The sequence below is a fragment of the Patagioenas fasciata genome, chromosome 19 (assembly GCF_037038585.1).
Source record: "Patagioenas fasciata isolate bPatFas1 chromosome 19, bPatFas1.hap1, whole genome shotgun sequence".
In the NCBI taxonomy this organism is placed as follows: domain Eukaryota; kingdom Metazoa; phylum Chordata; class Aves; order Columbiformes; family Columbidae; genus Patagioenas; species Patagioenas fasciata.
This window is the reverse complement of record NC_092538.1, coordinates 3,533,486-3,547,180: the sequence shown is the minus strand read 5'-3', so window position 1 is coordinate 3,547,180 and position 13,695 is coordinate 3,533,486. Positions and strand designations below refer to the sequence as shown.

The window sequence follows — 13,695 nt, the reverse complement described above, 5'->3', positions numbered from 1 at the left end:
CAAATGTGTGACATTATAGATCAGCTTTTGAGTTCTGAGCATCTCAGGGATCACACAGAACAGCCAAAACAAAACAGCTAAAGGGCTGAAGTTTGTTCTCTGTGCCTCTGCTGAGAATGTTTTTAAGTTCGCAAAATATGTGAAAAGCTCCTGGCTTACCCAGCCTACAACACACAGCTGCAGGGTTGGAGGATGGGTTTTTTCCTATATACTCTCTTCCCCCAAAAAGAAGCCCCATCCCCAAAAAGAAGCCCCAGCATGGTTTTTGAGGATGCTCAAAATATAAGCCCTACTCCAAAAAATAAGTGCTAGTTACAGTCCAGGGTTTGGAGAGTTAGGATGATGCTCTAGAATGTAATGACATGACTCTGTTTGAATAAATGTTGATTTTTTAAATTCAAGAATAGATGTAGATTGTTGTTCATGGAAAAATAAGACATTTCCTGAAAATAAGCCCTAACGCATCTTCTGGAGCAAAAATTAATATAAGACCCTGTCTTATTTTTGGGGAAACAGGGTATATGCGTACATACACAGACTTATTATACACAACCATATATAGACCCTGTCTTATTTTTGGGGAAACAGGGTATATGCGTACATACACAGACTTATTATACACAACCATATATGTGTCTGTACACGCTCCCACAGTGTAATTAAGAAAAAAACAGCATTAACAAGTGACAGTCACCTCGCTATCTAAACCTTACTCGACAAACACTGAAAACCAGCATGAGGAGCACTGACTGTCGCAAACCAGATATATCAGCCACAGGACAACAGGTTTAAACACCCTTGTGTGCCCATTCGAGCGTGATGACACCAGTGGAATCTTTGTTTCCCAAGACCTCCCACCGGTGACGTAACCTTCCCACCCGTCTCTGCGGTGTTCTGCTCCTGCCATGTATTTCAGCAGGCAGGAGATATTTTAGCAGACAGCAGAGTAACAGGAAAAACAAAACAAGAGAAAATGATGTTCCCCGCTCTTTGCCGCGGTCGCATTCTCGCTCTTCACAGCAGGGTTTTAATAGCTTGAAATGCAAAACTACAGCTTGGAAGATGAAACTGGGTTTTGTGCAAGGAATATGGCGTTTTTAGAGGATCTCATCCAGAAATTTTAATACCTGAAAAAGTCTCTAGTTTTTTTCTGGTTTATAGAAGGAGAAAAGAGAGCATACCTTCGTCCATCGGCAGAGCTTCACCCCAGAATGGCTTCCAATCAGCTTGTAACCTGAAAACAAGAAATCAAACCATCCATTTTAACTTAGAATAATTGTTAGGCAGAGCGTATAAATTGGTACATGAAACTATTAAGCATCACTACCTCAATGCTGCTTTTCCCTGTTGCAGATGTCCGGTTCCCCCAGCACTCGCCACTCCATTCTGGGGCCAAGGTCATGGCCACCCAAGGGACTTAGGCCAATTTGAAACCATTTCACTTCATAGATACTGATTTATATCCCTCAGTCTCGTTTGATTCAACAAGGCTGGAGAACACCCGACTCACAGCACAGTTGTGAGAGCGAAAAGAGAACCAAGATACAGGGTTTAGGTTGAACCCAAACTTCACGGGTTCACCAGTTTCACCAGTGTCACCAGTTCCATTTCCACCGGCAGCAGTGGAGCCGCAGCCGGGAGCTGTTCTGTGCCCACAGGAAACCTGATTTCACATCACTCCCTGTTCCCCAGCCAAGATCAACACCATCTCATTTAAATTTATTAGCCCAGGAGGATTAATTCCACAACGTTCGTTAAGCACTAAGTACTATTATTACCCAAATCGCTTGAGTTGGGTTATTTTCTTCTTTGAAAAAAAGTGCTTAGAGCCCAATATGTCTGAAGGATTAGAAGTCACTTCTAAACCAGCAGAAAAATAAGAGGGATTTGAGTAGCCTCACTGTGTCATTCACACAGTAGCATTTATATGTCAATGGCCTGGTTGTCCCCAGACCACTTCAGGCTGATGTTTTCATTAACCCTTTCAAGGGAAATCAAATTTTAGGTATCAAATCTCCTTCCTGCCAACCAGTATGAAGCTATCAGAGGGATAAAAAGCCTTTGTTCAGCAGAACTGGCCTTCACCACCTACAAAGAGAGATTGCACCATTGTCCCATTCCGCTTATTTGTCACCATGTGCCTTGCACAGTGAGATCCCAAGGGAACGTCACCGCAGCCCAAAGTCCCTTCCAAGGACACTGAGCCAGCCAGGAACTACAGTGACAGCAAATGCTACAACAGCTGCACTGGCTGAAAAAATATAATCACACCCTGGGAAGACACCCATGGTGACAAAGGAGTCACCCAGCATCTGGAGCTCGCTGCTCTGGTCGCTCCGCCACCCAAATCCAGCCAACATCTGCCCAGCCTCCTCTTGCTTCTTGATCTTGTTCCTGCCTCTGACCTGGCTGGGGGGTCAGGACATACGGAATTTTAGTGAGGTGACTCTCCAAGGGACTGTACGAACACTGGGGCTGGCAGTGGGGACCCCCTGTCAGATGGCAAAGGGGACAACTGCCACATTGAGACTCTGGTGACTTCAATGTCAGGCTGCTCCCATGCCCTGAGCTCCCTCTCCCCCTCCAACTCAGTGGGAATGGACAATATTTCAACCTTTTCCTCCGTAAATGAATAACCCCATGAGCTTCACACACATTTTCATGGTTAAACCAAGGAAGAACAAACCGCCATAAGCTGAAAATCTTTGGTATTTCATATAGCAGATCATCCAGTCCTTTCCAGGAGAAATGCATCACCGTAACCCTCATCAACACTGAACTGAGAGTCTCCAAAGCCACGTGCGACACTGGGGACACCTTCATCTAGCTCTGGATGAGACCGAAAGATCTTGGGGTAACTTATGACCAATACGTATCAGAGGAACACACAAGCACATGCAGCTGCATCTCTCCCAGCCTGGGTCCATCCTGCCCATTTTCTCTGCACTTCTCTGCAGACAGGCTTGCCCAGCAAGGCCTCATCTCAACCAAGACCTCCCCGCATTGCTGGAATTTGGGTCCTGACAGGATTCCTTCATTAGCATGGAAAAAGGTGACATGTTCCTCCTCTCTCTAATACAGCTGTCCAAGCCAGACTGTTTGCTGATATCAACCAGCACAGCCATCGCTGTAATTTTTCCATTTTTCAGGATCCAGCAACAGAATTCATGTAAGATTACTCCTACTGACAAGTGATTTGTGTGGGAATAATATGGTTGGGCTTTAGATTCAAATTAAATTGGAAATAAGACATGCTTGCCCAGATCTGCTATCAAGTTGCTCAAGGGAAGAGAGGAAGCAGCTCAAGCGAGCGAAGCGCCAAGCTCCGCAGCCCAAACTGCAGCATTTTCTCTTAAGTTGCTTAAATCAACTTCCACCATGTGGAGCGCCCACAGCTTCCTATAAAGGCCAAGAAAATTGTACATGTTCAACATCAGAGCCTTACAAACTCCAGCCAGCTTGAGTGATGAGAAGGGGTTTACTCATCTCTGCTGTGCCAGGACTCACAGGAAGAAACAGCAAATACTTGCAGAACTTCTCCAAAGCGCCGCACCAAGGTGCTGAATTGGGGTCTTTGCTTCATTGGCAATTCTGGTAGAGAATCACCATGCTTTCCACACTTGGAAATCTGATAAAACATCAGTGATTAAGGCTGAGCACTCGAGGTGAGCAGAGTCCTTCCTTTCTTCCAGCAATCGCTTTACCTCTGGCCACTGTTGGTACCACGTTCTTTCCCCATGGGCACGTTCGCAGTGTTACTGTGTAACTTATCTGACTGGCGTTATTTATAATATCCACATACTTTTTCTTCATTTGCATATTTTAAGCCTGTTTAGAATTTTAAAAATAAAAATAAAGGCTTCTGAGTCGAACCCCATTTGTCTGTATTTCTTCTGAGGTAAAAATCTTTGATAATATTACTCTGTGCAGCTTTGCTCAGATAATACACCTATTTTTTTTCTTTTTCTGAAAACCCCAGGCTGGTCTTTTACAGTAAAAAAAGATCCCTTCTTAGGGCTGACAGATCAGTGCTATCCAGACCCTTACCTGGAAGAACCACTGATGTTAAAGTATTAAGGACACACATAAATTGCTTGCAACTGTACAAAAATCAAACTGAAGTTTTAATTTTGTTGTAATAATTAAAAATATTCCGTGCTGTGTACTTTGAACTACTTGGCTTCTTTGCCTTGAAACCCAGGCTTGAATTTTGAGGAGGAACAAGAGGTTGGCATTGTTTCCTTGAGCAGGTGGGTACCTGTACTTAACTGGGGCCCTAAAATACAGCACAAGGGGTTAAACAAGAATCAAGCAGCGCTGAGCTCTAAACCAAACATGGGAGAAAAGGTGTTTAATAACCAGTTGGAGGGTCTTCTCGATTCTGTTTCCACATCTCAGGCTCTGCTGAACAACCTTCCTGAAAGCCCAGGTGTGCTCAGCTCAATCCGCTGCCACAAATTCACCACGGCCCTGCCAAGGCAAACACTGGTTGAACCAAAACCCAGAGGTCCGTACCTACGTATACCAGGGCTCACTCTAAACATATTCACTTATCATTAGAAGTATTACTTGTGAGCAATAACTAGGTGAATATTTGGATACGCCACCTTCCAAACAATACCGTGTGTTGTCTTGATGGGACTCCACTCACAGTCCCTGTGTATCTTCAGATACTGAGGCTGAACAAAACCAATTCAGTTATTCCCAGAGGCTGATATTCAAAGGATTCCTTAAATAATCAACAGGCTCAAAGTAATCAGTTCAGCTCCTGAATAAAGGCACAAGAACATCTAATCTGCTCTGTGGATTAGCTGGTCCTCCTCTAGATGATAAGTTTTGAATGACCTAGAGGCCTGCCCAACTTGCTCCAAATTGTCTTTTTTTCACTATAAGGAGGCATGAATTAAGCTTTCAAACAAGCTTTTGGGTGAAATGAGTGTTACAAGGCAATAACACTAGGCTGACAAACACTTGGTGATCACTCACCCTGACAATTCCACTGGGTTTTGATGGGGCACAGACAGACCTGTAACCACCACCATGGTCAGTGTCACTGATGGTGACTGTTCCATTGTCTGGGGCAAAACTGTTCTGCCACCCTTTAAAGCTGCTTTGCAGCATTGCAACTCTACCATGTACATAATAGTTCTAAAAGTCCATTCCCTGAAATTCAAATAATTCATTGAGGGACTGTACTGAGCTCCCAGGACAGGACACCACCTCCACACCTGTGGTGCTCCAGCACAGTGAGGTGTTCTGGCTGTGGTTTTGCTAGTTTATCAGCACCACACACATCACAAGTCTTTTTAAGCTCCTGAACACTGATGGATTATGTGCATGTACGAGCAATGACGTTATTTTGAAACCGTAACAGATTTAGTCAAGACAAACCAAATTTCTACAACTGTCCGTATCAGCAGCATCACAATATCCACACAGTCTGAAAAAATGAAAAGCATCTGCAAGATAGCGACACTGAGCAGCTTCCAAAGATCATAGGATCATTCAGGTTGGAAGAGAGCCTCAGGATCATGGAGTCCAACCATAACCCACCCCTGGCACTGCCCCATGTCCTGAGAACCTCATGTCCGTCTGTCCAACCCTCCAGGGATGGTGACTCCAGCACTGCCCTGGGCAGCCTGTTCCAATGCCCCACAGCCCTTTGGGGAAGAAATTGTTCCCCACATCCAACCTCACCCTCCCCTGGTGCAACTTGAGGCCGTTTCCTCTGCTCCTGGCGCTTGTTCCTGGGGAGCAGAGCCCGACCCCCCTGGCTCCAAGCTCCTTTCAGGCAGTTCAGAGATCAGAAGGTCTCCCCTCAGCTCCTGTTCTCCAGCTGAACCCCCCAGGTCCCTCAAAGTGGTTTGGGATGGAAGGGACCTTAAAAATCATCTCGTGTTCACCCCCCCGCCATGGGCAGGGACACCTTCCACTGGACCAGGTTGCTGAGCATCCCATCATGGCAAAAAGTCCAGAAGAAAACCCAAAGACACCTTCCAGTACAGATCTCTACACCACCAAAAACTCATTGCAAGAAAAGGCTTGGAAAGCATAAACCAAAAGGTGTAATTACAAAGGAATGAAGTAGATCAGTGGTTGAAAAACGCCCAGAAGTCACAAGAAAGACTCAGCCATCCTCCTCCAAAAATGCAGCCACCATGAGCTCGGTAAAAGCCCATTTGATGTCACATTGTGCTTCACAAACTCCTAAATGACCTCCAGAGGGCTTTTCTTCTAAGGAGAGTAATACACAGCTGGCAAATCAATGTGGGTCTATCAGCAATCTCCACAAAAGCCCTGGGGTTGGAAGCAATGATTGTCTGTTAAAGCTGAAAAGGGAACTTCAAACCAGGAGAATGTTTACAGGGGAAAAAAGGTTCCAATTTCCTGCTGTTTTACAAGAGCATGGTTTAAAAGGGCCAGAGCTGAAGGTCACACACAGCGGTAAATCCATCACCACCGACTTCAGGAGCATTGGTTGGAACACAATTGCTGCACTTGAGCCACCACCCAAAAGAATGTTCTGACTAAAGCGAGAAGACGTCACTGTTGGTGAAAGGAACCTGTTCAAATTATTTCAGCATTTATACCAGAATAGAAGTGGAATCCGAGCAGCGGAATTTTTCAGTTTGCCCAAGTGAGACAGGAGAAAACTCCAGTTTCATTCCTAGGGCTGCTCAGTCTTTGAGAAACCCTTGAAAGGCCATCAAGAGCTATTCTTTAGGTTTTCTCTTTCCCTTAAAAGAAAAGAAAGTGCTGTTAAAAAGTATAAAAGACTTGAGATTTGTGGAAGGATTTGCTTCCATGAGCTGAAAGCAGGAGTGAGAACATGAGAGGGGATATTACAGGGCTCTACTTGACACACAAAAAAGCTGCAGTCGCAAAGTTTGGTCTTTCAGTGATGCTGCTTCAGATCCTTCTTGTCATACAGGAACCTAAGAACATCTTGAACATTTTTAACGCATAGTAAAAGCCTGCTAAGGTCAGTGAAACACGCAGCTGCTTCAGCAGGCAAGCCAAGCCGAACCTGGTGTCAAGAAAACCAGACTGGCAGAGTTCAGGGCTGGGAATGCCAGGAGCTGCAATAAACACCAACCTCAACAGCTGAGCAGAAAAGAGCTAAAAAATTATTAGAATCTGGCTTTTTCCCTAAACCCAGATGTCCATCTTAATCCAATCCTTTGCAGCAGGGGACAACAGGAACAACAAAAATTTGCAATACATAAATGCATAATTTCTTGTCAAACTAAGCCTATGATGGGTGTCAAACACTCTCCCCGGGGGCCACACCAGCCTCACAGTTGCCATCAAAGGGCCAAATGTAATTTGAGGATTTGGCCCACAGGGTTTGTGTTTGTTGTGTGGATCATGCTCCTTTATCACCGACTCTGTCTCCTAACACAAAAGACATACTCATTTTCCCTCCTTGAAATACAAATATGTATTTGCTTTCCCATCTATCAATAAATCACCTTCCTATTGCATCAATCTTCCTCTTACTGGACATTTCGGGATTCAAAGTGTTCCAAAGACGGTAAAATGTGTCACCTAAGTAAAAGAGCAAGATGATACTTTCACCTACATCAACTAGTACTGAAGAAAAACAAAAGGCTGGACCTCTGACAACAAGCACTGGGGTAAGTCAGACCATTTGCTGAGCCTGTCGCAAAACATCTGCCATGAAGATCTCACATTGGTGACCTCCACTAGTGGCAACCATGGCAAACCGTGTCTTATAGAAGTGAGGCCATGGGTGTCGACCACACGGCAGCTCATCCCATTTCAATCCCTCCCCCAAATCTACCTGCAAGTTCTTGAGAGCTCCTCTCACCCAGGTGAGATGGAGAAGAGACATCCGTCCCTCAGCCCAAGTAGATTCACTAATTCCTACATTGGCTTCGCCATCCCAGGAGGAGAACAGCTGCTCCCTTGAATTCTTGACTTAGATTCCGGAGGAATTGTCAATCTTTTAGCAATTAATTTGAATGAAAAAAAGCCTATTGCTTTAATAAAAGCATTTTGAAACTAATAGACACTGGCAGATCACCTTCTCAGGGCATTCTGTACATTAACAGCAGCTGTGTCACGCACCTGTGCTGTTAGATTGCCCACAGAAGAATTCAGAAGACCTATGAAGATGTCACATATTTCCTTATTTGGAGAACAGAATCTACAACGATTATTGAAGTGTATCACTACTATCCATATAAAATAAATGAGAGACACTCCATAAATAGTGTGAGGAAATCAGTATGTTCTGTATCAGACTTGACTGATGAGTTCTCTGCCCTTAGCTGAAGTTTGAGACCAAACTTTTGCCAAGAGATTTTAAATTTAAAATCCATCGCCATACACCATAACAATCCTAAGAAAACAGAACTAACCAGCCACCTCCAAAAGCCACCTTCCAACGGCTCTTGGACACTGCACCCAAGATAATGACCAGCAAGACAAAATCCCCTCAAAGGATCCCCACGGGGAGGTTGGGAAGACACAAGAGCGCACGCAGTTCACGTTTGGGCTGCAAAGCAAGCAGAAAAGAAAATAAAAATAAAACCACATGAAGGGACTCGAGAACAGGTTGTGTCACAGAAGAACCAGTTTCCCAGCCCCAGCTCCCCTGCCAGGGCCAGAGCAACATGACCCTGGCGTTTCACCTCACACCCATCTACTCTCCCCACAAAAGGACATCTGGGTTCCTCCAGTGCACACCACAGCCCAGTCTCATATCTCCAGCTCCCCTTGAGTCTTTTCCCTATTCTGGCTGACCTGGTGGCTGAGTAGGAGGCACCAAACGTATGTCTGGCCTGGAATGGCAGGAAGATGAGCTCACGGGGCTGCAGGTTCCTCAGCAGAAGCAGGAGGGGCAGGGCTGAGCTCTTCTCTGTGACAGTGACAGAGCCCAGGGAACGGCAGCAGATGTGCCAGGGAGGGTCAGTGGGACATGAGGAAAAGGTTCTGCACCCAGAGGTGCTGGACACTGAACAGGCTCCCAGGGAGGTGTCACAGCCCCAACCTGACAGTGTTCAAGAAGAGACTGGACAGCGTCCTCAGACACACGGGGTGACCTGTGGGGTGTCCTGTGCAGGGACAGGAGTTGGACTCCATGATCCTGGTGGGTCCCTTCCCCGAATATATCTTGTACTTTATTCCAGCTTAATAGACTGAATTTCAAACACCAATACTCTCCAAAGACCTTGCAAAACCTATAAAAAACAATTAATGCACTTCAAGTATAAACACATTTAAGCTTATTTTCCTCTGTTATACATGGGGTAATTCCACCAGGCTCAGTAACTACACATGAGGGAAGAATCAGGTCCACAAAAAGAATTGTTCACCATCTACTCTGCCCTTGATAAGCTGCTATATCTGCACCAGCACATTAGTATTGCAGGCAGGTCGCAGCAGTTCCTGGAACTTCAGCATCTTCTGCTCCCTGGATTCATCTCCTTTAAATAAACAGTGAATACGCTGTTAAACAGATATTTAAGGAACTGCAAGGAAGTTTAGTAGGCTTAACTCTGCCTGGTTTCAGTCATTGTATTTAATTCTACTTACTAAGAATAATTTTCTATTTTGCAAACTAATTTTCAAGCTTCCCATGGCCAATATTTGAATTCTGTGGCTCCTGACACAGCTGTGAGCTGCTAGTGCCACCTGGAGTTTCAATGCTCTATATTAAATGCTGTATATATACAGTACGCTGAATCTCGAAGACGCACACGAGCGTTTCAATGCACAGCCTGCAGATGCACACAGCAGCAGCACCAATCCCTGTGCAACGTGGATCTGTTTCTAAAGTCCGAACGCCCAAAAAACTCGGCACAGTCAGAAGAGCCCAGAGTTGCAGATCCTGGAAACCTCGGTCCAATGTACAGCAAAAAACACCAAGTACTTTTAACAACCTGATCTCGAGGCTGGCAAGCACTTAAAGCCCAGTCTTCAAGGTTTTTCTGAAGTCAGCCCATACACACTGAAAAACACAGATCAAAGTGTATCTTGATATCAACTGTGAAGTCAAAGCACGAAAAGAAGCAGCTGCTAAAGCAGCCCAAATTATTTCAGATCCAAGTACAAGTAAAATAGGGGGATCCTGGACACACTGGTGCTGTTTTATGCTCATCAGCGAAGACAGAACAACCCAACCGGACCGCAGCAAAACTGTAACTGTGCTCACAGACACACAGTAATTTATACACTGACAGTGGGGTCAGTCTTGGGGATCATTAACCCATTCCCTTTGTGCCGCCTATCATGAAAAGCGGTTTTATTTCACAGTGCTACTGTAGAAAAGAGCAAAGCAAAGAGTGTGTCGGAAGCACACGGTATGAGCAGCTTAAGAAATCCAGGTCCTTGGAACCTCCTAATAAACCACCAGCTCTTCAGGGCTTTGAGTTGGGTTTTTTCTCTGTTTTATTCCTGCACATTTAAGAAAAGCACATGAAAGGAGATCCAGAGCACTGCTGAACACAACTGTACGGTGAGCGGGATGATGGAACTGGTGTCACCGCACGACATCGCATTCGACCTCCAGATACTTCCAGACGTTAACTGCAGTAAAACTGCGATTCACAGGAAAACCACAATTCCCCAAATCGCCAGCATTCGCTTTCCTACTTGGCCTGACAGTTTATTTGGCTTCCAGTCCGGCCATCGCTCCCAATAAAACATTTGGCAAACCAAGGAGCGGTTAAAACTAATGATGGTGAACAAGCCACCAGAGCACAGGTCTGTGCTGACTTTATAGTGGCAGGGAAGTGTAAAAGACAATCAATATTTCTGTACCCATAAAATAAGAGGACACTGAAGGAATATCTGTGGATTCACACTGGGGGTTTCTTAGGGGTTTTTTGTCGTTGTTTTTAGTTTTGGTTTTAGTTTTTATTAAAACAGCAGCTCGAGCCTCCCTCCAAAGCTGAAGAAAGATTTAAATGTACTTCCTGGGAAAAAGAAAACCACACAAAAACCCCACCACCCAGACTTTGAGCCCAGCAGGAACTGTTTCAAGCATCTACAAGCAACTGCAGAAACAAACAAGAATGTGTTAGGCTGTACCTACTAATCACCACTGTGCTTCTATTTTAATTTTAGGTCCTGACACCTACCTGAACAGATTAAATTACTAAAGCGTTCACACAGCAAAATGGAAGCACTGCAAATATAACCCAGCCAAATACCTGAACCATCAGCCTCTCTCCAGCTCTGTGCTGCTTGCAGGCACTAAAGAGTTTGTGCTGTATTTGTATTTTTATGCAAGACTGAACACTGATGGAAAGGGAATCAGCGTTTTCTCACACTGCAAGATTGGCTACAACTTTAAAGAGCAATTATTACAGAGCACCTTTTACAACACTATTTACAACCAGGCAGCTCCAAGGGCTGACACCTCTACAACACAATAGGTGAGGTGATATTTAGCTGAAATTCAATGCCGGTGCTAAAATAAAAACATTGCTTAAGCAATATTGAGTTTACCTACAGGACGGTGAGTTTGTCCAAAGATGAATCACAATAAAGAGAGCAGTACTACAATAGCCTGGAGAGATGCAGTTCAAAGACAAGCTTTGTTATGCAACTACAATTTAAAAGAACACATTTCTCCTGAAACATTGGGTTTTTTCCTTGTCTTGGGCTAATTACGCCCTCAGGGATAATCTTGAAGAGACACTGAACCTACACGCAAAGCAACCAGTTGTTGCTAAACACATGAGATTATCTTCTGACTACACTGCACTTGTTATTTTGGGGGAATGGTGCTGAGGGAAGGAGGGAGTTGTTTTATTTCTACAGCCACAAAAGCCTGGCTTCGGGTGTTATCTGCAGAAAAAGAAACCACTATATGTCATGTGAAAATAGAAAAGCAGCTTCTCTTCACTGTTGAGTAACCATTAAAGAATTACAATTGTCACAGGGGCAAGGAGGGGAGGGTTGTGCTGCTGAGAAGCTGTTGTAACCATGAGGATACAGACACAAGAGTTAAGTCTTTGATACTGCAGATTTAAGTAGATCTTACCAGTTGATCCAGTGCTGGCAATACCCAAAATGTTGAAAAAAGGGAGAAATATTAGACATACCTACTTATGTGGATAATTAATTCCTGTCCCTGGAACATCACAAGGAAATCTGAGTTATCTGGGGAGCCTGACTTTGTGTCAAAAAAATCCCGGCAGGAAGGTGACCTTCCCTCCAGCACTGTTTTCATTGTACAAATGACCACTTTTGACATGTCATTGGAAAGTTCCCGTTTCGTTCACTCCCCAAACCTGAGACTCAGGGCCCTGCACCAGGGAGAGCTGGGACAGTGCACTGAGGTCTCCCCAGCCCATCACACAGAATCCCAGAATGTCAGGGATGGGAAGAGACCTGGAAAGCTTATCCAGTGCAATCCCCCTGCCGGAGCAGGAACACCCAGCTGAGGGGTTGGACAGACCAGAGATGAGGTTCTCAGGGATGTGGGGTAGAGCTGGACTTGGCAGTGCTGGGCTAACAGTTGGACTCAATGATCTTAAGGGTCTTTTCCAACCAAAATGATTCTATGATTTTAAGAATCAGCTACAAACAGTCCCTGTCCTGCCCCTGGTTAGAACCTGCCATACCTGAGGGTCCAGAGCAGGATCTGTAACATGAAGTTCATCATCTTGCACTCGCTCTGTCAAGTCTACTACTAAGACTTCAAAGCCTGGTCCACATCCGTTCTTTGCAGAACCTCACCTTGTTTTGTGAGCGCTTCTCTCAGAGCCGGGGTTATCATCTCTCTCCTCTCACTCTCCTCCTTCCTCCCAGTGTTCTCTTGAGCCAAATTCTTTCCAACATCTCCATCCTCAAGCTCACGATCTCTCTGTTTAAAGACAATGAATTACAACCGCTTAGATTCAAGCACCACATTTTAAGCACTGCTGTACAGTTCAAGCACAAATCTGCTAAAATTAAAACTGATGCAAGTGCCTGCACATGAATTCTTGCATTTAAGGAATCCTGCATTTTAACCCCCTTCCCAACAGCCACTGATCCTTCAGTAATTTAGAACAGTGAATTTAAAAAGAAACAAAAACCACAAACACACCACAACACACTAAGTTTGTTCTGCTAACACAGCAATAAGATTCTCCAGGACACTTTAAGAAACAAGGTGTTTGAATGTCATCCGAGAGCAAGCGGGACTCCAGGATTTAAACCCAAGTATTTCATGATTTCACAATAACCAGAGAGAACAAACCATTTCATGCCTGACATGCAAGTGCCTGGAGTGGTAAGTTGTCCCTGTTGTTTGGGACAGGTCAGGGAAGAAAGTCACATTGGGAGTTTGCAGAGCAGACGTTGTGTCCTCCATAATCCGACACCAAAATTCAGTGATCACCTGCAAAAAACAGGCTGTTCTGCCCCCATCAGCTTCACAACACAACTGGCACCATCCCACCCAAGTTCAGCTTCCAGACAATGCTGCTTTAGAGACACAATTAAGCCCTCGGAGTTTATTTAAAACCTAACACAGGAATATCAATTTTTAGCATCATCTTCCAAGCCAGAGAAACAAACCCTGGCGCATAAGAGCTCATGAATCCCCCGCCGTGTAAGTGGCACTTCTGAGACTTTATGGGTATTTATTGTTTCACATCTACACAAAGCAGCGTGAAAGTGTAAATAATTACTTCAATATCTCATGCAACATGTAAAGTGTCAGTCCTTTATGGC

At 44.7% G+C, this 13,695-nt stretch overlaps 1 protein-coding gene across 3 annotated transcripts in view; it reads right to left on the bottom strand.

Annotated features, from left to right (window-relative positions):
- LOC136110097 (S-adenosyl-L-methionine-dependent tRNA 4-demethylwyosine synthase TYW1-like) overlaps positions 1 to 13,695 on the bottom strand; it is a 108,407-nt gene that overhangs the window by 71,931 nt on the left and 22,781 nt on the right. For all 3 annotated transcript variants that reach the window (XM_065853287.2, XM_071816833.1, XM_071816832.1), the window contains exons 8-9: positions 12,715 to 12,841; positions 1,182 to 1,234 (exon numbers count right to left, since the gene is read on the bottom strand). In XM_065853287.2, coding sequence (XP_065709359.1) covers positions 1,182 to 1,234; positions 12,715 to 12,841 — 180 coding nt within the window. The remainder of the gene's footprint in view (positions 1 to 1,181; positions 1,235 to 12,714; positions 12,842 to 13,695) is intronic.